Raw genomic sequence first — 25,361 nt, forward strand, 5'->3', positions numbered from 1 at the left:
AAACTTGGTGATGCTGACTGTCAACTCAGTCGCTTTGAAACTGGCTGCAAACCCAGTACAAAGTTCACAGTTTAATGAAGCTAACAGAACCACGTCATCTGCAAAAAGCAGAGACGCAACATTGAGTTTCCCAAACCAGACACTCTCCTTGCTGTCCATGAATATGACAAGGATTAGAGACAAGGAGCAACCCCAAAGGAGTTCGACACACACTGGATCTGAGGATACACCTGTCAGTTAGTCGTAGAAGGACCAGGTGACTCGTAGCAAAAGCCCCGATATTCCCTCAGTTCCCCAGGTAACAGGGCATCACCATCTCAAATCTTCTTCTTAAAACAGCAGTTTTCATTTTTTGTTCACTGAGGAGCAGCAGACCAAGCTGTAAACACAACCGTGACGTAAACATTAACACCACAACTTGGGAAGGCCGCCAAAACACCTCTGACCCACCAGAGAGTGGTCTCAGGACCTTTGGGGCTGTTCAGCTGTTTCTGGTACCATGATCTCGGCTCAGATCCTTTGGCATGGGCAGCAGGGTGGTGCTTCTGTGGACTAGGCTTCTTCTGACTTGTTCCAGATGCTTGATTATATTGGGATGCGGAAAATCTGAAGGCTGGGATTCTAGTCTTCCTCGTGTTCCTTGAATTGTTCCTGGGCAGTTTTTGCAGGATGCATGGTAGGGGAGGCCACTGACATCTGGTAGTACTGCTGCCAAGGGAGCTGTGCTTGGTGTATTAGAAACAGTTGCCTATATATTTATATATACCCAGCAGAAAACTCAGCAGATTGATTTATGTCCATGTGATGAATTAAGATCCAATAATCACTCTTTTATTTCTCTACTGAAAGTGAAATACTGAATCTGGCCCGTTATCTCCTAAATGTTCCACCAACTCATCTGGTGCTGGGCAGGTAGCCCACAACTGCATGCTGTGACCAAAAACAACACTACATGAACAGGAACAGTTGTGAGTGAGAAAACTAAAATGATACTCGGAAAGGCTGTACTATGTTCCGTGGAAGTGAGGGGAACGCCAGAGTTCTGTGAAAATTCCAGTGGATTCAGCACGATGAATGACCCTCTTCACACAACACAAAGCCATCTGATCCATTAGCATTATGAAAATATTGATTGTAGCTGCTTGAAGTTATATAGTATCGAACTGTTGCATATGTGACAACAGATTTTTCCATCTGAGCCCCCCCTAGTTTGAACCACTAAAAGCAACACTAACGAAAACACAAACACGATGCCGTTCTTCAGAGTAAGAGTCTGCAAGAAAAGACATTTTAATCGGGGCTTTTCGGTGAATCTATAGGCTCTACATGTGCGGCCCAAATGAAATACAGCTTATGGAGCAACATTTGACTGGAGTTATTCTGAATCCCCTCCATGCCAAGCCAAAGCTTCACACTGTGTTGGAATGTCTCGTCACAATGCTGAAACTGCTTTTATCAATTTGTTTGAGTTTTAGGATTTCAGGATCAAGATCCAGGAAACCATAAATCCTCCAAAACAATGTTTAAATATGAAGAACATTTCATTAGCATCAGATTTGTTGCAGGGTTACAGTACACTGGACTGGTTTCAAAGCCTTTTAGTTTCAGTTTTATGATATGGCACAATACCAGGTATTACTTGGTCTTTATAATAAGCAACATGATTTAATATGCACTAGTCAGCCATAATACTAAACACACCTGCCTAGTATTGTGTAGCTCCCCTTTTTGCTTCCAAAACAGCACAGCTGGCTCATCAAGACATGGACTCAAGAAGACCTTTGAAGGTGTCCTCTGGGACCAAGATGTTAGTAACAAATCCTCTGAGTCCTGTAAGTAACAAGGTCAGGCCTCCATGAACTGGACTTGTTTTTTCAAGCACATCCCACAGATGTATGATCCTCAAACCATTCCTGAACGATATTTGCAGTGTGGCAGGAAGAATCATCCTGCTGAAAGGGGACGCTGCCAACAAGGAATACCATTATAATGAAGGGATGTATGTGGTCAACAACAATGTTCAGGTAGGAGGTACATGAGGTCAAGTCACGTTATAAGGACAGATAAGGATAATCCCATGTGGAGGTAGCTCTAAGAACAATAGCCAAGGTAAAGCATATTAGCTAGATTAAAGAAAAGGTGGATCTTTAATAGCAAAAAAGGAAAAGAACACTAAATAAAATCCAGCAACTGAGCAATACAAAACAGCAGGGCAATAAAGAGAAACTAGGAGTGGACATGATGAGAGCAGCTTCGGGCAGAACTGAACGCAAGAGGGAAAAAAAAGTGAGTCTTTATTTTTGATTTAAAATTGCCAGTGGTGGGGTAGGATTTAATGTGGAATGGGAGACTGTTCCACATGCCTGGGCACAATAACCTCCTTTGGTTTGCAGGCGTGAGTGGAGGACTGAGTGGAGAAGAAACTTAAGTGACTTGGGGGCAAATAAAGGAATAAACATATCAGTAATGTATTGTGAAATAGAATTTTTTTTGTGCGTGTAGAATTTTAAAATAAACTGTAGTCAGGCAAGCTTGGACCGAGTCAACCCCCATATACAAAGGGTTACAGCTGCAAGCTAAGAAAAGAAAGAATCACAGTTTAAAGATCCTTGTGAGATAAAATCAATTTTAGTTTGTGATGGTTTGGCAAAACATTCCAAAGTAACATCCATGTGAATTCCAGGATCCAAGCTTTCACAGCAGAGCATCAGTTAGAAAATCAAATTGATGAAGTCGCTCAGATTGTTACACTGGCCCCAGTTTTCCAGCACATTCAAGTACCAAGAGTTCACTTACTGAACAAGAAAACCACTCAGAGAGTGCAGGGCTCCGCCAAGGCTGCTCAGTCATTGTACAATTTCCGATGGATGAAATCTTTAATAAAAAAATTAATTTGCACTGAGCAGAGGCGTGTGCTATGCATGTGTACATTATGTATGGATACGGAATCGCGTGACCTAAATAAGTAGCGTTCAGCGGGAATTGATGGGACACCCCCTCAATTTAATCAGTTGTTCCTTGTATGATTTCCAATGGATAAGTCCTGGTTAGTCCCCAGCGGTCCATTAGTAGCAGGATCACAATAGTGTGCTCATCAGTAGGTAGCTGCCGTAGTGTTCACTTGTTGTCATAGTTACAGTGCCACTATCTCACAACGATACCAAAAGCTTTAACAAATCAGTGATCCAGACTATAAGCCACATCACTGCCAAAATCTAATGAGGTGGTCCTGGTGTCATTTTTGACCTCCCCTGAAAATTTCATCCAAATCCGTTTGTCTGTTTCTGAGTAATGTTGCTAACAGACAGGCAAACAGAAAGACAAACGTACGTCGATCGTCACATAACTCCGCAGCGTTCCGTGGCGGAGTAATAATATCTCTCATCCTTTGACAGGCATCACTGTGACGAGATGATCAGCGTCACATCAGTTGCCGGAGGTTTCAAAGCGGTAGCTGGTAAATGCAAGCTTCATTGGCAAACAGTTTGACTGCATTGCATTTTAGAATGAAAAGAGGGACGTATTACGGAGACGAGAAAATAGATAATTAATGAACTGCAGGCTCACACAAACATGCTCTGCACCACTTCCAGGTCTGAAGAATTAAATCATGAGCCACCAAATGAATCATAAGCCAGCAGATGTCAAGAACATGTAACATATTTTACTAGATACAGATGTACTGTGCACACTGAAACAGCCCTGTTTGTTGATGGCATGTCTGGACGTGTCGTACAGAGGGATTAAGTGGCATGAAATTATGACGGCTCATGTTTCACGCATGTCAGCTTCATATCACATTCATTTGTGTTTAAAAAAAGCTCTCCTTTGTTTCTGAACACAGCATATAGCTAGTCTGTTCTAATAGGTAGGTGTAGTGACGTTTCTTTTCAGATAATAGGCTGAATTAAATGACTGGATCAGCCAACCTCAGTGAAATAGAGATATCATTTCAAAATTATGTTCCCAAGAACCACTTGCTCAAAACTGCTGACTGTTACCATGGCAACAGCAAATTTTGATGTTGGACCTTGTATATCATTGTATTTTATTGCTGTTGCCGGGAAATGACTCAGAGTGCTCTCAGTCACACAAGCTCTCAGGAATGGGACACAGGGGGGAGAGAGTGCGACGGCAAGCCGTAAATGACAATATAATTTTACACTCCGTCCTTTCCTAGACGCTTTTCATCTTGTACGCTCAAATATCACTTTGAAAAGCTTTGGAAATATGTAAAATTATGTGGGTAGATGCAGAAAAATGATAGGAAGACTACCCACAGTGTCTGCATGTGCTACAAATGTAAATATCTTCCAAAGATAGCTTTGAAATAGTTTCAAATGCTAAGAAATAATAATTAAAAAACATTTCACACCTTTAAAAGTGACCTACATATTTTTCCATGATTAATTCTAATTTATAAATTATCACATGTTCACACCAACAGTGTTTATGCGCAAAATTAAACAAAGACAGTTGCAGGAGTGATGCAAAATTGAATTATCAGCCTGCTTACTTCTTGCACCACTGAAGCTCCTCGGGAATATTCATGAAAACATTCCAGAACTGTAAGGCACGGGCTATTTTGAATGTTTGATAAATGATTTATGGCTCATTCAAAGCCAAAATTCAGTTTTAATTTGCAGTAGTGCAAACAGGAACAGAGCAAAGGAAACTTTGATCAGATTTCCAGGCTGAAATTTGCTGTGTCAGGTCACAAAGCCAACTAATAAACCAGTCATTTATGGACGTCGGCTGAAAAAGTGTTTAAAATTTAAAGCATCTTCATGAAATAGTCAGCGCAAGCTCTCAGAGAGAATTAACAGCCAAACAAGGGGGGAAAGGATGAACAAAGAGGACAATACCTGGTGAGGGAGAGGAAACAGGGAGGTGAGAGGGGTCTGCTGTTTCTGTCTCAGAGGAGAACACAATTGGTATCTGCCAGACTGAAAAATGGGAGCAGTGTTAATGATGCACTGAAGGCTGAACAGACATTTTTTCATATGGCTGAGATTCTTATGCTGTCAAAATGATGACAGGAATGTTCAGTTATTTAAAAAGAGAAGAGAAAACTAAAGAAACCTGCTGGAATTGAAAGTTGGTGAATGTAGACAAAAATGAGCTCTTGAGGCGTCTCCAGTCAGCGTCAACCTCTGGGGATGAAAAATGCCAAAAACTGCACTTCCTCAAATGTCCACTTGAGGCTCACTTAAAAATTGAGTCAATCCTCGTAGAACCCCACGTTAAAATGCTCTACTTTACAGAACAAACATGTTTACAGCCTGGTACAAAAAATGGTTGTCATCTCTGCAGTTCGTTTCACTGTTCATGACAACTGTGCAGGAAGGATGTGGATTTTTAAATAACTGATCTGTTTTCATAGCTTTAAGACTGAGAATTATGCATAATTAAAGCAGTGGCTTCTTTGGGTAATGGGTAGGTCCCTTTACAGGACAGTCCAGCCTTAAAACTGCAGTTAAGGAAACGTATGGGTGATGTCATGGGGACGGGTGGTGTCCATCTTTGCATATGACTGAAGTGAAGACAGTTCACCAAATACTCCAGAAAACTATTTTCAGGTATCCTTACCAAGCATTAAACAATACAAAAAAAAAAATAGATTTTTTTTTTACAATTTTAATTAGATTCCATTCATGACATTGATAACAATCATGGTAACTAATATAAATGTATCTATTTAATTTAAATGTTTGCTAATCAAATTCTACAATTACTGAATAACTTTGTAATTAATAACAAGATGTCACTATATCCAGAAAAGAAAAGAAAAAACATTCAGCTGTACAGCCTTCATCACTGTCAAAATATCCATGGTAACATAGAGGCCACTTAAAGCAGTCGTTCAGTATTTTAGGAAATAGACCTAATTGGTTTCTTGCCACAAAGTGAGAAGATGAGAAAACTGATCACTCTGTCCTTGTCCTACTGTCAAGCAGCTCTCCAAACATATCTGTCACAGGCTTCTAAAGTCTGATATGATCTATGTATTGAAATAACGTAGAAGTGTGTTTGAAAAAAACAAATCAAAGTACAAACAGGAGTGGTTTTCATTGGCTGTTTAATTAGATTAAGGTGAAAAAACTACTTGATCAGGTTTAGGTAAGAGAGCTACGTGGTCCAGATGGTTAGGTTTATGAAAAGGTTAACTTACTGCTTTAGCCATATTTGTATTAGACTAGTATTACCTGAGGACCTACATTTGTAATAAATGCAGAGGTTGTCTGTAACCTTAATCCTGTGCGAATCTTCCATGTCCATAATGTAATGTTAAAATTCCACTGCAAATTACCTGTCAAATGTAGAAGTTCTATAAATTATAAAAGGTTTTTTTCTCCACACCTTTCCTCTGCCTCTGTCCATTCCAAAATCATGGAGGCTGCACTGGCAATTACAAATTAAAGCTTGGATAGCATTTTGGGCGCAGACTCATACGACTGCTAGAGGTTACGTAACTTTAAAATGCAATTACTGGTCATATTAAGCCACTTGAGGAGGACAGGTGCTGAACATGGAGCTATATCGAGCATTTCATTAGCATAGCTTAGCATAAACACTGAAAATAGCAGGTAACGGCTAGCTGGATGCATTTACCTCCGAGCACCTCCACCCTATTTACACGTTTGTTGTCTCTGTACACAACTTAAAGTGTGAATATGACAGTTGTTGTTTCATGGGAGGTTACGTGCCTGTTGACTTTTCCACAGGCCACAGTCCCTTTCTGGAGTTGTGTCTTCACTGTGAGGTTACAGTCCAACCGGGCTGTTTCTCTGTTTCCAGGCTACTGACTCCACATTCATGTTTATAAGATATGAAATTGCTATCAATCTTCTCATGTAGCTCTCAGCAAGACAGCAATAAGTCTATTTCCCAAAGTGTTGAAATATTCATTTACATACCATCAACATCAAACACCTCCCATGAATCTTAGCAACAGATGCGCTACAGTTGCACTACTACTGCATGTGGTTGTAGTTTGGGTTGACAAATTGACAAAATGGAACATGTTTAAAATATATATTGTGCATCACACATTTTCTATTAAACCAGTATAGACAGACAAAAGCATTAAGCTATTAATACAAATAATTCCTTTTAATACATTACAATAAAAATATGGATATCTAAGCTTTTTATATTCTACATTTCTAAATAAGTAACAAAAAAGAATTTAGACAAATAAAGAAAAAAGTACATAATGACTGCAGGACACAAATGATCTACTATCTATGAATATAGAATACTAATCTACTCTGTCATGCATATATAATCCTGCTGAGTTGTAGTATAAGACATACTATTTCATATCATGCAAATGCTACCCTTGTATGCATGCCAGTGGGGAATAACCAGCATTCTGTCACATGGTGAATTATCGCTCTTATAGAATCGCTCACACTAACTTGGTAAGTGCCTGTTAAAATCCTCTGACATTGAATCACCTCATAAATAAGCTTCATGAAGCATCAGTTCAGGCTTTGGGGCATCAGCTCATTCAAAGATATTTCTTCCACCAGAAGTCGAAAGAGACTTGCCACTGTGACGACCAATAGACTGTAAAGACACACACACAGACACACACTATTAAAAAAGGTTTGGAAAAAAATTACATATACAATTAGTTTGAGTGTTGCTGTGGAAATGCTGACCCCACATACCCCTGACAGTCCTTTGGAGAAGTTGGCATGAGCATAAAGGAGCACTGCAATGTCATTATGCCCTGCCTCTAATGCGATGGACAGGGCGGTGCTTTCATCCTGTTCACACACAAAAACATGAACATTAGAAGAGATTTCGCTGTTCATTGTACATTTTCGCATGAAAGAAGGCAGCATCCAGAACATACTGAATTATACACAGCTTCCCTTTGTCTCTCTGACAAATGTTTACTCTCTGGTTTAGTAATACAGTATGTAAAAAGTTGGAAAGCTTCCATGTCTCAGCTTGAAGCCACCAGGCTAACAGAAGCTGCACAGACCAGAGACAGTGACTCACATACACTGTCAGTCAGGGTGGCATCACACTCCGGCTGTGCCAGCAGTAGTTTAACAATGTCAGCATGGCCATGTTCGCTAGCACACATCAGAGCCGTGGAGCCCTCGTCGTCCTGGACGTTGACCTCTGCTCCCAGTGCTAGTAGGGCCTGCACCATGTCTATCCTGCCGTGGCTCACAGCGAGCATCAGAGCCGTCTGACCAGCCTGGACAGCAAGAGGCAAACACACACAACAGGGTTAATGATGCTGAAGTACACACATTTCTGCCTTCTAAGAAAAATAGATATTTTAAAATGTTACTTGTGTAATCAAATAGCTCCTACTTTCTGCAAATTTATCAGATCTTGAGAGGTCAATAATTATTTCTGAAGTTTGTTACCAGTTTTCAAGAGAGGATACAGTGCCAATTTATTGACTGTGGAAAGTTATGCCTTTTTGTCAGTGCACATGTGAGCAGAACATGCTAATCTGGGAAATTTCTCTAAAGCCAAACACATATATGACAAATAAATATCAATAATAAATCAACAATTAATAAATACATTTTCTGAGGTAAACAGAAAAAGCCTTTCAAGCAAAATTCCTCGGTAGTTTTCAATAATTTGTGGCCACTTCCATATAGCTGATAGTTCTGCTTAACCTCGCCAGCAAGTTGATTTCTCGCAATATTTGTGAGTTCACAAATTTCTCAAGAAACCATCTTGCTCCGCTCCCGCATTCACTGTTCGTACAGAGCCAAGTTGGCACGGGCCAATCACGCAGCAGTATTCGTGTGTGGGGCGGGATATCCGGGTGTGAAGACGACACCAAGCACCAGTAGATCAAAACAAACATAACAACGGAGGACAACGATCGTGTAGATGCTGCTATTAAGTCAGTTTTAGCTGAATCTCCTATCGCTTCTTTGAACGAAGAACAACGAGAGGTGCTTTGCGCATTTCTGGATGGTAAAGATGTTTGTGCTTTTTTACCTACGGGTTTTGGTAAGAGTTTAATCTACCAATTGGCTCCGCTCGGTGTGAAGATCCCGTGAGTGGCTAAAAACAAACCTGTCAGAGGCGGGACATACTGCTGCATTGTCCAATCCGTGCCTCTTTCCTCCGAACGGATTTACATGGAGCGGTCCCAGATTGATATTGTGGAGTACTATCAAGTACTACACAATTATTAATCTGGCTATTGCCAGGTTAAGTTCTGCTGTAAACTGTAGTTTCAGAAAGGGTTATGTAGGAGTGTAAAATCAGTACAGCAGAAAATCATTTAGTTAATATCCACACTTAAAATTGAAAGGCTAAAAAAAAACATGAGAACCTCAGCAAAACTAATTTCATTTTAATTTCATAGTGACAGAAAATGTACAAAAGAGCAGAAAACTCAATTTTAAAAGGTTTGGAGGCATGCAGAATAAAAAAAAAAATCTACAAAATTAAAGCATTTATTAAAGTCAGAGACTGTAATATATAAAGAACTGTCAGCTTTTCAATTATGCAACAGTCCCAAAACTATTCATCTGTGATGTGTGGCTCCATCGGTAAACATAATCAAATCTAATCTGGAAGTTATGATACTTCATTGAAATCACCCAGAAACTGCTTGATGTTTAGAGGCCAAATGCAGACCTTGTCTTTTAACATACAATTCTTAACACTGGTTTGCTGGTCTCCATTATATTTGCAATAGTCCCACAGCTTTGTACCTGTGTTTAACTTTTTCTTCCACTAAACTCTTATTCCATTCGCATCTTATAACCTGACATACTTTATCAGTGTTTTTCTCAATAATTCCATTATTGTCTGATAGTTTTTCTCTGCTGTCCGTTTCTCTACCCGGCTGCTAGAGGCAGATGGCCGCTATCCCTGAGCCTGGTTCTGTCTGGGTTTTCTTCCTGTTTAAAAGGGTTTTCCCCCCATTGCTGCCAAAATGCTTGGTCAAAGAGAAAAATGGGATTTGTTGGTTTCTCTCTATAATATACTAATGCAAGGTTTTGACCTCACTATGTGAAGTGCTTTGAGATGACTGTTTTGAACTGGCACAACAGACATAAAATTGAATTCTCTACTACAACTTTCATACAGATGTTTTTTTGTGCCTTTTCTCCAGTTAAATTCCATCTACTCAAAAAAACAAAAATCTTCACAGATACTAAAACATCAGATTTGGACTGCAAATAAAGTAACCCAAAGAGTAACAAAACCACATCCATTTGTAGTATGAAAGAAACATAAACAAGCTTTTTTAGTCAAACCCTTTTGCAGCAAATGGACATAATATTCAAAAAACAGAATCTGCCAGGAGGACATTATACCGTCGCCCATTACCTGAGAACAGACTGACCTGACTGGCCTTGGCATTGACATCTCCTTTTGAGAACAGCTGCTCCAGCACCCTCATGTTCTCTGGATTGTCCACAGCTGCGAGTGCAGCCAGCATGATGGGTGTGTAACCTGCTGTGTTCTGTCGATTCACATTACACACCTCTGCAGTGATGGTGGTCAATTGGTGGAATTGGAAAAACAAGAGAGGAAAAAACGGGGGGAAAAAAACAATGTATGTCGTTATTTATTTATAGGTAGTACTTGCAAACTCTCAACAACTAGCATCAAGTTTCATTTCGTAAGAAGTATCTTTACCTGATGCTTACTGATGTGGAATTTGATTGCTGTAGTTTTGGAAATTACAGAGTATTAAAGAGCAGTGGCGGCTGGTGGTGAAATTTGTTGGGTGGGCTAACAAATGCATAATATCGATTCAACGGTTAACACAGCTGCAAAAGCAACATCACCTATGATACACACAGTTACATCAATTACAGGTACACTATACTTTTTTAGTGCTCTACATCAACACTCTCTCTCACTCACTCACTCTCACACACACACCACTATTAAATGTGTTCCAACTGCAACGACTGCCCACAGATAGCCTGCTGCAACTGTCTTATTACAACTGTTTGGTGACATGTAGTGCAAAACACGCCTTCAGCACAACAGATGACCTCAGCAAAAACAAGGTGTCACAGTCCTTTAACAGGTCAACATGGGTCTACCTTATTTGAAAAGAAGCTCACATCGACGGCCGATGTGATCCCAGTCTCTTAACTTCCAGCTTTTCCTCCAAAGACATTCAGGAAAATGGACATGAAAGCAAATAATCTACCTTGTTCATGCTAACGCCCGCCAACCTTTTCTCGCTGCGTCAAAGGCCTGTGGGCTGCCTGAAGTTAACCCTAATGATCAGTAAATCACGGGGGCAGGACATGACACCTGTCAATCACTTACAAGAACGAAATGAATGGAAGCCACCGCTGTATTAACTCGCTGTTATTGGTCAAAATTCAGCGGCCTGTGGGCTGCCTGAAGTTAGCCTAAATGATCAGTAAATCATGGGGGTGGGACATGACACCTGTCAATCACTTACAAGAACGAAATGAAAGAAAGCGGACTGTATCTGCTGGGGCTGTAAAAAATACGCCCATTTAGAGATATTCTATGTTTTTCTTTTGACTGATTGGTGCTGTTGCTACCTTTGTTTTCACCTAAACTTAAAACAATCTGTTGTAAGTTATTTGAAAAATAATTTTCTCATATTTTTGTGTTTGCCTGGTAGGGCTTAGCCCTGTTAGCCCATTTATACCAGCCGTCCCTGTTAAAGAGCATAACTAAGGATAATTTGTCTGTTTCAAAGTAAGTACAAATGTCAAAATAAAAAAATGCTCCACGCCAAAGATTACTTTGTACAGATGTTAACAGAAAAAAAATGTCAGCACATATAAAAACCATGCTCCATTTGCAAAGTAGCAATGACACATATATTTTAGTCTTGTTTAAAGTGTACTTAAATATCAAAGCTTTAACTACTGCTATTCTGATAAAAGCTCTCAAAAACCTATTCCAAGAGAGCTGAACTTACACATAAGTTGCCGAAACAGTCACTTGATGCATAACATGAGGCCTCAAACTCCCTCAACACACTCTCTGAAATAGGGCTCTATTTTTTAATCACCACATTTCATAGAAGTGCTGAATATAGTTTTGCTCGCCTTTTAGGGACACAACATCATAACACTGGAAACACACACCGATCAGCCACAACATTGACAAAGAGCCGAGTGCCAGAACCAGCTCGTGGAAGACCTATCCTGAAAACTGCAGGACCCAACTAACTTCCATCATCCTGCTGTCAGACACCACAGGAGGCAGCATGAGGGGGACCTTCACAATATTAGGCACGTGGTTTTATCGTGGCTGATTTGTGTATTTGTGACACCGGTAGTTCAACTTTTGTTTTCCTTTTTTTTGTTTTTTTTGTTCATTAAATCTTTCTATTCCATCTGCTCTTGAACCGCACAAATGTAGGTTCAATCTCTTTCAGAAGCTGTTGTATGGATTTTAGAATATCACTAAAGAAAAAAGACAACTACATAATTCCCCAGGACATGCATTCTGTATTCAATTTGTATTGATTAAAGTCTCTGAATAGCTTGACCTTCTATTATATTCCTGACCTTCCGATCACTTATGAGCTCATTCACAGCTTAAGAAAAGGTTAAAAAGTTAATTACGACTTAAAGTCTATGCAATCTAGACTTAATGTTAGCGCAGAAACAGTACAGAACGTTTGATAATCAATAAAGGATTTTAACAGCTACTTTCACAAGCCAGAAGTCATGCACATTTCCATTGTGATATAAACTCATTCAGTGGTTCTGCAGCAGTCAATAAAATGTATTGTATTCACCCTGTTGGTTTAAGAAGCTAGTGTTTCATTTCATCAATACTTTCTAATTTTATATTGTACTGTGTTGGTGTCATATTTCATATTGTGTAGTGATGAACACTGCTGAACTGTTGCTTCAAGAAGATTAAGAGAAAAGAAATATATACGCTAATTCAGTCCTGGACATTTTTATGCACATTAAACTGGCTATTTTTAGATGCATAAAGCAGAAATTACATCCTGACAAACAGAGGAACCAACTCTGTGTTAGTATGTTTGCCCCCTAGTGGCTGTTTACTGGCTTCTATGCAGTGCAGCATATTTTTAAAGGATGCTTCATCTCTATAAAACAATGCTCGTGCTTTATTGCCTATTACTTAGTTGTCTTGGAATTCAACTAAAAAGCCCACTAGTAGTTATCGTAGCTTGGAAATTGCAGAGGGTTAAGCAACACCAGCGGGATAATTTGTATGTAATCTTCTTTTTATGAAGACACAACCTAAATTCTCACAGGGAGGAGGGACAGAAAATTTGAAAACCACAAGACATAATAACCTGTGCATGCTCTCTCAGGGTTAATGTACCTGCATCGAGCAACTTTCTGACGATGCCAAAGTTGGAGTGAGACACGCTGTAGTGTAGCGCTGTATTTCCATTGCCGTCAGCCATATTCACTACGTACTGCAATACCGAGGGTGAAATGACCCGAAACGTAGACAAGTAGTCCTCTACAGTGTCAGGAGCTGCTGCCTTGTGGCTGGACACAGAGAACCACTCCTCCTGGAGTGTGTGTAGACAGTCCTGCTGCAAGGGATAAAATAATACAATAAACAAGGAGAAGAAAACACCAATGCTTTTTTTTTTTTTTATGAATCCTCATAAATGCTCTGTAAGCTGCCATAATTTAATGTGTAAAGCAATTTCAGCTTAGAATAGATAGGAACATCCAGTAATTACAGGGATGTGACTGAAAGAACACAGAAAAACAACATAATAAACCAACAACTCACAATAAAAATATAAAAATTATCATTATGAAAGTAGAAGAATCTGTCACAAAAAAGAAACCTTGACAGTTTTGTCAGTATTTTGAGTTTCATTAGAAAATCGTACTGGATTTCTGGTTTTGATGCACTTATTCTTCTGCAATCCCTTTTTTTTAATGTCTGTTTTACAAAATTATTGTGAAACCGAGGCATCTCTCACTTCTAAAAGTCATTGTTCCCAAGTTTAAGAATACTGCCACGGCTGAAAATTACTGCATCAACACATTCCTGTGCTTTCTGAATCCAATGCCAAAGTCTTTTTAAATGACATGCTTGAACACACCCTGTCCCAACATCCTTCCGCACCCATCCAGGGACATACTATTAAATGTGCACGTATACACAGACATCCACACGCGCTCAGAGACTCTCACACTGAATGTAGTGAGCAAAACATACCAACTCCCAGCTGGATAAGGCTGTGTCATCACTCAGGTGCATCTTTAGGGCTTGGCAAGCAGAAAACATTCTTTCACTTAACTTGCGCCTGAAAAGAGGTGTGAGTTCAGACTGGAGAGGAGGGCTCAGAGGCTGAACATACACAGTAATCAACACTCATGCAGTTAGGCCTTTAAACACAACTCTATACAACTGAGAGATTATTTGACCCCTGCAGACTTCTTCTACATTACCTCTGTTGTGTATATAATTTTGCAGGCCCTTTCAGTCCTGTGTTGGAACCATCTTTTCCTCTTCTTGCTTGGATTCCATCGTGAGAGGTGTCTCTTAAAGTTCCTTCTGTTTGTTCATGCTCGTAAACTGACACAGAGTCCAATCTGAGGACAAAACACAAGAGCTTAACACATTAAATATCAATTAAAATATCACATCCCAGATTCCAGCTGTAAAATATTTGTTCAGAAATTAGATACCTACCCTGCAGTAACCTTCATGAACTTCATGCTTTTCCTGTTGCTGCTACAGGACTGGTCCCCATTCTGCTTCTTTATCACTGACCGAGGTCCACCAGCACTTGTTGATCTGTCTAGAAACAATAATACAGCACTTACCTCTTCTAAATCTTTACATGTACCAGACAGTTAATTAAATGGTAGTGTCTACAGATACGGACCCGTACCCGTAGCCTGTGGCCTACGGATACGGCACTTTCCATTTGCCAGACAGATACGGACCCGTACGCGAGTCTCGCGAGTCAAGAAACTGCTAACCACTGCAAACTGTTGAAAGGTAAGCAAAGGTTAAGGTTAGGGTTAGTGTTAGGGTTAGGTTTTGGGTCCGTACCTGTAGTACCGATGCTACGGGTCCGTACCTTTAGCGTCTACCGGGAGTCACGTGACCAGATCTCGCGTATCTGATTGGCAAATGGAAAATGCCGTATCCATAGGCCACAAGCTACGGGTACGGGTCCGTACCTCTAGCAACTACCTAATTAAATACAACAAATGTAACAAAATAGTTACAAACCCACTAACTCAGTCTGGACAGGACATGATATATTGTGACAAATCGGAGAACCTCATTTGAAAACAGACAGCATTCTCTTACACCCAATTCCTCCTACGAAGCTGTTCAATTTTAGACCCTCTAACTGCCACTAACTGCTATGTGGTATGAGGCGCCTTCCAAAACCAGATATCATTCCAAACATTGCAAGTGTATCCCTCAGAAAGTCAACTTGCCAAGCCAAAAGCAGCCACTTCCTCTGAAAGTAGTGCACGTTTAAACTGGGCCCGGGAGTGGTTACAAAGTAAAATATATTTGAACTAAAAATATTTTATAAACTACTTTTGCAGAGATTTTATTCTCAGCCCCTTAATGCTTATTGAATTGCTCATAAAGACGTACTTGGGGTATAGCTGTTTTGGGACAACAACACATCAACACAAGCATGCATAATTACCTTGCAGAGTTGATGATGCCTGCTGCTCTAACAGTTTAATCATCCTTTTCACCTCTGAATCATTACCACCCTGTTGACTGATTCCTGGATTTTCTTTGTCACACTTGACAGAGTCAGTTGAAAGTTGACATGCAGACTGACAGTCTCTGCTGGCTGCAGGAAAATAGGACATTTTTTGAAGAGTACTCACATCACATTGCAGATGTAAATACATACAGAAGACTAGTTAATACATTAAAGGCTCCTTGTGGAGTTTAAGACCATTTGTGACACTGGGGCAAAGTTTGATCAGTGGATTTGCACACAGGTAGTGAAATACACATTTATTTCTGACTGCAGCAAGCAATAATGCAAATGCTTAGTGCATGTAAGCCATATGGTGTAACTTGGTTTTAATGCCTCTGAGGATTTCTATAAGGTTTTTGGTGAGGTATACTGAATTTAAACAGAATTATTCATGAGGAAACTCCACAGTGTACCTTTAAATCTAACTAAACCTGTACAATGTTACCTGTTGGCTGTGAACTGAACCGATGGATTTCTGTCCCTCCTTGTGCTGCAGCTTTATTGTTGCAGAACTGATTGGAGGTGGTATTTCCTCGGCTGCTGTAATGGTCAGTGGAGTCCTCTGTGAGCAGGTCTCCATGTTCCTTCAGGAGTCTTTGCATTTTTTCTATGTAGTGATTCAGCTCATGGTCCCACTGGAGATGTGTAGGCTGCTGGAAATTCTGTCCAGATGTACGGGATGAAACTGACAAATTCCGTATCCTCCCCTCCCCGACGCCGACACTCTTTGTCTTGACAGGGTCAGGAAGATGGGACGGTCCAGAGGCCATATTTCGAGTTTTCAGTCCAACCAGGAAATTGTCATTAATGTTAGTGAACCCAACACCAGTGTCTCGAGTTAGCTTGATTGCTGTCTCTGGTGTTTGTTTAAAAAAACTTTCTAATACATTTGCAGTGCCGATACCAATCGTACGGGTCTCAGCGGTGCACTGAATGTCTCTGACCCTGTTGCCCACAGACACTGTCCGAGTGGGAGTGTGAGCAGTGTTGGTGTGCTTGTTTTGGGTGCTGAGGAGTGTATTTGTGCTGGAGTCAGTGCTGAAGGCCTGTGTGGTGTTAGTAAAGCGAGACACCGAGCTGGATACAGTGTTGGTGCGCTGTGAAGCTGTCTGAGGTGATGCCATGATTCCCAGGTCAACTCCTCTGACTGGATCTGTCGTCATTCCTTGAGAAACCACTTCCTTGGCCTCACAAAGGATCACGTCAACAGAACAATCTCCACAACCCACTGAATGATGCTCAATCTTTTCTGTCTTAGACCCAAGATTCTCCACTGGCACCTCTGTGTTGCTTTCTGCATTACATAACCTTATCTCAGTTCCAACTCCTTGTGTGCTTGTAACAACCTGGATCCCCACGGCCTTTTCCCTGGTCTCCACTCGCTCCCTCACCTCCCAGTGGCTCATGGGAATATCTGGTCCTGTGCAAACATTCATCATCTTTGGCTCACAAGATACTCCAACAGTCTTTACCTCTACTGTATCTCCTGTGCTGGCATCTTGAAGCTCTGTGTGATTACCTACGCCCTGGTTTTGGTGAGAGGCCTTGCATCTGTGCCTGTGCTTTCAGTGGACGGCTTAGCGAAGCAGGCCTTGTCAACTCGGTTCCTGGCACCTGCAGTCTGAAGTTCCAGTTTCAGACGTGTCAACTCTGTCTGGAGAGCTGATTCTTTCAACTGTGCTTCTAAATGACAAATTTTCTCCTTCAAGGCAGCATTTATTAGTTGTTGAGCATCAAGCTCTGCCTCGTGTTCTGTGTAAATTCCGAGATTAACTTCACACACTTCTGTTGCTATAGACCTCGTCTCTGCCTGATCAGTGTACACACATTTATCTTCTTTTAAGGGTTTAGACAATGTGACATCCATATCTTTTTTAGGTCCAACTTTGGCTGATGCGATATCTTTGTCATGAAGAGGGCTACGACCTTTTCCATGCCATGCTTGCATCTGTCCACCTTTGATAGCTCTCTCTAAAGCCTGCAACTCTTCATTTAGTTGCCTGAACTCCGTAAGGTCGGAGCAGTCACTTTTCACCATCTCTTCTTCAGTATTCATCCTATTCTCAATGTCAGACTCATCCATGCTGTATGATCTTTTCCAGATCACATCATTAATGCCCTCGCTGTCACTTTGGTTCTTGAGCTGAGAGACCAGCTGCCTTTTTTCCTCTCGGAGGACTGATATTTTAACCTGGAGGATAGGGATGATTTTCACCTGCTCCTCCAGCTCTTTCAACCTTTGCAGAGCTACCACCATCTGATCACGGACATGCTGTAGGTGCATGGAGCCAAGACCTGAAACTGGAGTGGTTCTTCCAGAGCTCTGTGGACTCAGCCTCAGACAGCCCGTGCTGCCTCTGCTGCCCAGCGATGAGTTAAGGTGGGCATGCAAATCAGCTCCTGTGCCAGTAGGCTTGTTCCCATTGTTGTTTTGATTATATGCACCAAGGCCAGTAAAGGGCGAGAGTGACCCAGGGGAGCTTACGCCTCCAAAGCTGGCAAGTCGTCTACGAGGAAAGGGCTGAGGTGGAGTCTGGCTCTTCACCTCCTGATTCAAAGACTTGTGGGTCTCCGCAGTGGTCTTTTCAATCACAGGGCTTTGTCTTTGTAAACCAAGAGATCTTGCAGCGGGCTGAGGCTTTGACTCTGTGAGTGTTTGAGAGGTCGTTGGAACCTCATTCCTGTTGGATTTGTTATCCAGTGAGGGACCATGTGGTGGAGGAAGAGGAGGTCTACCTCTAGCTGTACAAGACATGCCCAGAAGTCTTGCATCATCACTGCCAGATGAAGACAAGGACTCTGCAGAATACCACTGGCTGGATGAAATGCCACTCTGTGCTTTCTCCCCATTACCGACGGCCGCTCTGGGCCTCTTCTTAAGGCTTAGACGCTTAATGGTGGTGCCGTTTTGGAAACCGTCCACACACTTGAGGCTGTCCAAGTTCGACTGATAAGTAAAGTCAATCCCCAGGTACTTAGGAACACACTCTTCAGTGGTTTGACCTGTTTGACCAACAGAGATCAAACAGTAAGCTGAAAGGTGGAAAAACTAAAATACAACTACGTATCATAAATATAAGAACATTTTGAATGCAATGTAAACTTAAGCTTCAAATGAACTTTAAAACTAGACCTTATATATACAACAAACTACTAATATTGAGAGTACAAAATGTTGTTAACTACTTATTACTAAAAACATCACATTATAAACATGTTATGTTGCAAAAAAAATAACTTCTACAGCTTTCTGAGGATTTATGCTGAATAATTTCTACTTTTACAATTTCTTTTCTTTCCTTACCTCAGTATGGTGCGTTCATCACTGAGCATTTCTATTCGAGTCTAGAGCCTTCCTTCACCTCAAAATGTTTTTGACTATAACCTCTCTGAGCCTGTCCCACCAGAGGAGGAGGGACAGAGGAGGACTTGCCAGTCATGTAGACACTGTTTTCAGTAGTCGCTTCTCTCCAAATGGCATGTCTCTCTACATAGACTGAACCCACACTATAATTACTCTGCAACTTTCCCTCTAAATGCCCGACTGTTCTCTTGGCAGGTTTTCTCAACCACAGACATCTCCCAAGTATTTCAGCCAGTGAATAAACAAAAAAGTCAAGCAAATATTTGAAACAATACAACTGTTATTCATTTCATCCTATTTAAGTGGTAAATGCTGAACATTTAAAGATGATACAGAGCTTCTCTGCTTTGCAGGTAGAGGTTTAAATTCCATGATATTATCCCCATCAAAAATGCTATACAAATTTTGTGCTTTACATGCAGAAACCTGTGCAAATGACATACAAATTATTTAAAACACAACGTTAAAGGTATTGGCATAAGAATATTAATAGTTACCTGACACATTTCTCAAGATGTAACTTCCTTGAGCCATGAATATGTTTCGGAAGGCATCAACAATGGAGCGACACATTTACGTCCAACAAGACTTTTGAATAAGTCTGCGAATAAAAAAAAAACAGTAAATTAAGTCTGTTTCACATCTTGATTATTGGCTTTTCCGTGTAAAGTGTTGCTGCCTCTCTGGTATGTACAATCTCTTTCTCTCTCCCAGCTCAGGTCCAGCAGTCAATAGCAGCTAACCTTACAGTGCTTGCATAAAGGTAATGTAATCCCGGACCATGACACTATTATAGTTAATTCGGCAAAACTACAGTGAGCAAAAGGCGATGCCTCTGTGCACAACTGTGACTCACCGCAATGCTATACTGTATCACTTTCTCTTCAGTAAGCACCTTCTGTTCTCAGCATGTGAAGGCTTCCTCTCTAGTTCTTATTTAGCAAATGTAAAGTAATAACTGCTCTCTATGTCCCAATTCAGTAATACACAAACAAAAAATATAAGGAAAATATATGGAGACGTAATAGCAAGAAGAAATAAAGAAAATGGAATATCTTTAGATTTACAATTGACCAAAACTATGCCATTTAAAGGCTTCAACTTAGGGAGGTTGTCTGCATGTCACTATTATAAACTCTTCGTGGACTAAAAGATTCATCATAAAATAATCAGCAGATATGTGAGGAAATATTGGTGCACATTAAAAAAAAAAATTACACCTGACATAAAAAAAAGGCATCATCAAGGCTCTGCAGTGACATCTAAAGACACTTCATTTTCCATCTGAAGCCTACATAAAGGAGAAAAACATGATACAAAGCCTCAGGCAATAAATCCAATAAGTTTAGCAAGTTCTCTTTAGACTTAGCCACAGTGACTCAAAGTACATTTATGCTGCTCTCAGAAGAATGTTACACAGTGATGTTGGGAAACTCATTTGAGGAGTGCAGTCAAATTTGCAGTCAAGACACGGGAACAAAAAAAAATGCATGAAAAACAGAATCTAAATAGATAACCAAAGGAAAACAAAAAAGAAGATTTTAAATTATGCATGCTCTTTCTTCTCTATTTGACATGAAACCACTGCTAGAGAACTATTCACAGCAAACACCACATATTTAGAGACAGAACACCTTATATGTCCCAAAACAATTCAGATTATATTCATTCACTGATTCATTCCTTCATCAAATTGCTCAGAGCCTAGCCTGACCTCGAGTGGTGATTCGCAACCTTTTCTACGCAGGATTATGTTCATGCAGCACATCACTGTAATGTAACCTTTCCATGTACTCCAGACTTTGTTTTGTATAGTCAGTGCAAATTCCTAAATCAACAGTTCTTAGCTGACAACAAAAAAACATTTCTAAGCTATGAGAATGGGTTACTAAGTACTGAATAGGTGCCCGGGCTTTTGTGCATGACATAATTACTCCCCATTTGGAAATATTGAGATCCAGATCTAATTGATACAAGTGAGCCTGCCAAACATGCCAACAAAGCTAACAGTTATTGTCCAGGTGGCCTGAAATCACCTCTGTGGTGAATGTTGCAGCATCTGCATGAATATTCAGGCAAGTTAGGAAACACTGTCACCACGCAACACTTTCAACTAGAGTGAATATGTTTGGCTGTGTGGTACAAAACCTGGTGTGCTGATACTGCTGGATGTGTATGTCAAAAATATGTACGGAATTGAACCCTCTGAACCCCAAAACCCACCGATGGATTTGAAAGGGAGGCTGTTTTGAACAAAAACATTGCAAAATTACACCATTTATCCATGCCAAGAAACTGTAAAAACTCCCAATTTTCCTTGACCTAGTTTATCCATGAACATGCCGTTTTGTTAGAAAAAACATGACCAAATCTAAGCTTAAAATTGTGGTATTTTAACAAAAATGACTTTATTCTGATTCATGATTCATTCCAAATTTTGCTCATAACCAGATTCTGTGAAAAACATAACATTCTGGGCTCCTCTACAGAGCTTGAAAAGCAAGAGGTGACTCAGCAGCAACCAACAATTCGCAAAACAGAAATTACAGAGCAACTGAAGACAAGTCTGAAAAACAAATAAAAATGTAAGGCAGTAAATTTTCGATAATATGTAGAGTCACCTTTTATTAAATGAAACGTGAGGGTGTTTAGAAAGAAATGCTATACAAGCTATACCTGAAATTCAACCTTTTTCCCTTGTTTTGTGATTTATGGCATAAAAACTGTGTCATTCTAGGTAACAGTCATCATTGTGCCATTCCATAGTGGTGCAGAACTTTATATGTTGCAGTGAAAAATAAGCCTGCAGTGTAAAAATACAACAAAAGAAATACACCAAGAAACTGCTCAGGGTGTAGAGACTTGATTGCCACTATAGTACTGCTGGGATACCATAAATCAAATAATGTTACTGTGTAAGTCCTGGACATTGAAACTATAATTTCACCAGTTCATTCTATTTTATTTTTAATTTTTTGGAAGGGGTGAATAGCTAGATAACCTACTAAAAAGCACATAAATTTACGGCTACCAAATTACCATAAACAGTACATATAAAGTGCAATTAACTGATTTTTAAAACAAACCTCTCTATTGTGTAAGCTGTTTAGGATAAACTTGTTTGATGCACGACACCAAAACAACGTCCCTGCTTTAAACATGTTTAAAAAAACAGAAGAAACGGAGTATTGTTCCTTAATCTTTTTCGATTATTACTGTTTAAAAAAATAGAATAGGAGAATGAGACACCAACATGTTTTGCCATTCCAAACAGTGGTCAGGACTGAATGTTGCTAAAGCCTGACGCCTTGTGGTCAATACTGATAAAATAGGCTGCAAGATGAAGTTATACCAGGACATGATGCTGGTGAAAAACTGTAACTTGAACATCTTGTGGTGAATGTTTAATTCCTCCCTGTTTTAAAACTAGACAGAAAGTCACCTGTTAGCCTGCTAGCTTGTGTTAGCTGTCGCTAACGTGATGAGAAGTCGCTCACCTTTGCAGCAGGAGAAGGTGGAGTCCTACATATTCGAGGATGTAGACGGTAAATAATATGCAACAAAGTTACCCTGTCGGTTGGAAGACATCAACAGTAGTTTTTAAACTGCAGTGTAACCCCGAATTCATCTTATCCATCTTTCCACCTTTGTTTTTGGCTGTAAACGTCATTTCAGAGAAGTTTTGCCAGCGCAGGACGGGCACTGCGCATGGCTTTTTCTTCTTCACCGTGCAAACAGGTGCTGCTGGAGTCAGTCAGGGTGGTGAGAGTCCTAGTAAAATATTGATGATGCTTTTCATCTATTGACTCGATTACATAGCATAAAACCACAACATTTTGCTTCTGAGCACCTCGTTCAAAGGTGAAATTTGCCACTAAATGATCTAAATCACATTTCCTCCGATGGGTTCTGTTTCTCAACCAAAGAAACTTTTTTTTTTTAATGTAGCCTGCAAGGATTCAAAACATGCCCTCCCAGTAACTAAGAAACACGTGGTAAAGACACTCTTATAAATTGTGCAGGATGGAGACTGTATGTTATCCGTGCTGTTGAAAGTTTATGGGGAAAATAAGCGACTCTAATTTGCAGAAAAGTATATAACTCAAAATGATTTATTGCACAGCAGAGGTAGCAGCAGGATGCAATTTGGAACTGCATCTTTTCACAGACTTCACTTATTTGACATTTGTAGGCTGCACAGTGACATCATGTGGATACAGTGTGGAAATGACTTCGGAGAAGAAAGGGACCAGCTTGATAAGTCTGGAGAACTTCTGTCAGTGTCTGGAGACTGAATGCAAAGATGTGGGGACAAGAAAACTTTATTAGCTGTTGGATGGCTACTCAGAGTCTCTCTTTAATTTCCTTGTTGCTGTTTTCACTTCCAATGAACTCCACAACTGATCGCCAATCACAGTTCTTTCAGTTGCCTTGTGAACCTCTGAAGATGCTACATCCTCAGTGTCCCTCACTCACTGTAAGTACTGCACTTGCACAACTCCTGCTTAAACATCACTGTTTACTCTGGATCTAGCACAGTTTTCAGATATGTTTTGTTTACATCACTCAGAAAGAATAAATAGGACAATTTTTGGTGAAGGAGGAACCACAGAACAAACTTTAGAATTCTACCAGCAACATACTGTTTTCTTTACATGCAGTACTGATGTTGCAATAACTGCTAGATTCACCATCATATGTTAACAGAAATTTATTGGATTCAGCATACAGTGCAAAGAAAAATGGCATCTAAAACAGTGTTTGATTTGATTCTTTTTGTAAGAACTGCAAGAATAATAATGGTCTGCAAGATTTATAAGTGAAATAAAAGATATTTTCACTTTGTGTTTTTGCATCTTTGTGATGCCTTTGTGTCTCTTCTGTACTTGTTTTGTGTCTTTTTGTGGTTTTATTGTGTCTCTGTGATGGTTTTGTATCATTTTGTGTCACTTAGGTTTAGGCATGAGGGAGAACCAGTTTTCGAAATGCTCCACGCTTAAAAGTGCATTTTGTAATGTGTAAGTAGCGTTTGGATAATCTTTGCTTCCTTTGCTGGTTTGTAAATGCGTTTATTGAGAATTTCCTCATTTAATTTTGAAATATTTGAGTTGGAAAGACAGCTGTGTCATTGTGAATGTTTGCTAAAAAAAGAAAAAGCTCTGACAGAACACATGTTTACCTCTTCTTGAACTTGCTCTCTCTTGAAGTATGACGGTAATGTTGTCATGGTGACACCACTAAGGCCTGCAGTATCTGCTGCACACCGGCTGTGTTTGAGCAGAGTTGCAGGTGAGCTGGTGTACTTGAGCTGTAACAAATCTGCACATTCTAGAGGAAGCAACTGCTGTTTTATTGAAAGAAATCTGATTTTTTTTTTTTAATGCACAGAGATGAGTTTTAAAGAGTTTAATCAATGACTGGAGCGAGACTTCAATTGTACAATTATTCTGGGTCTCTGACGTCAAGCAGGAATAGCTAAGTGTGCAATGTGTAAATACACTGGCCTGTTTGGAACAACTAAATATGTAACAGCAGTCTTACATGTCACAGTTTATGACACAGGGCGTTTATTCTTTGCTTGATTGAGCTGCTTTGATAAAACAAAAGGGGGGTTAAATCGAAGAGTATACTTTTTCTCTCCAGGCACCATTACATCACTGACTGGAGTTTCTCGGGAAAAGGCTAATATTAGTTGTATTTGTCTGTTTTCTGACAAATAAAATATGAGTTTTCTTTATGAATATTTTTTGAGAGAGAGCCATCTAAATATGATCTTTTAAGCTCTGACACTGGCCTGTAAAAATGTTGCAGCTGCATGTAATTTGTTATTATTAACCTGAAAACAACATGGATTGGGTATGTGACTGACCATCACTTATTACCTCAGAGTGAATTTCATTGCTGCTATCCTGCTCAAAGTTCAAAGTTCATACAAGCTTATGTTGTGAAAACAGGTCTCTGACTTGTTTTGTTTGAGCTTATGATGTAGGTACTCAATGAACCACACAGAGTCCTTTACCTTTCATGTGTGTTCACAGACAGAGACAAAGACCATAAACTAATCATGTGCATGCACAGACACACTGACACAGAGACAACATGCACCACCTGAATGCGGATCTTTATTACACTGCAAGTGGTGTTTTATCAGTACAAGTAAAATCTGGTAATGTAGACAAGGACAAAGAGTCCTGTGGTTTGAACTTTACACTTCTTCAGGATCATGCAGGGAGAGCATGGTTGAGTTGTATATCAAGAGAAGTGCTGAGTTCCTTAAACTCAGTCAATTTATTT

At 40.0% G+C, this 25,361-nt stretch overlaps 1 protein-coding gene across 1 annotated transcript; it reads right to left on the reverse strand.

The window, feature by feature from the left end:
- Positions 1-5,679: 5,679 nt before the first annotated feature.
- LOC110949468 (KN motif and ankyrin repeat domain-containing protein 1-like) lies at positions 5,680-18,563 on the reverse strand. Its single transcript, XM_051938833.1, is given in 11 exon segments — positions 5,680-7,572; positions 7,677-7,775; positions 8,018-8,218; positions 10,349-10,491; positions 13,315-13,534; positions 14,176-14,263; positions 14,409-14,552; positions 14,653-14,761; positions 15,638-15,790; positions 16,149-17,225; positions 17,228-18,563. Coding segments are annotated over 11 exon segments (3,528 nt in total). The 5' UTR covers positions 18,459-18,563; the 3' UTR covers positions 5,680-7,509.
- Between the last annotated feature and the right edge of the window lie 6,798 nt (positions 18,564-25,361).

Source organism: Acanthochromis polyacanthus, chromosome 18, assembly GCF_021347895.1.
Source record: "Acanthochromis polyacanthus isolate Apoly-LR-REF ecotype Palm Island chromosome 18, KAUST_Apoly_ChrSc, whole genome shotgun sequence".
NCBI classification, from domain to species: Eukaryota; Metazoa; Chordata; class Actinopteri; family Pomacentridae; genus Acanthochromis; species Acanthochromis polyacanthus.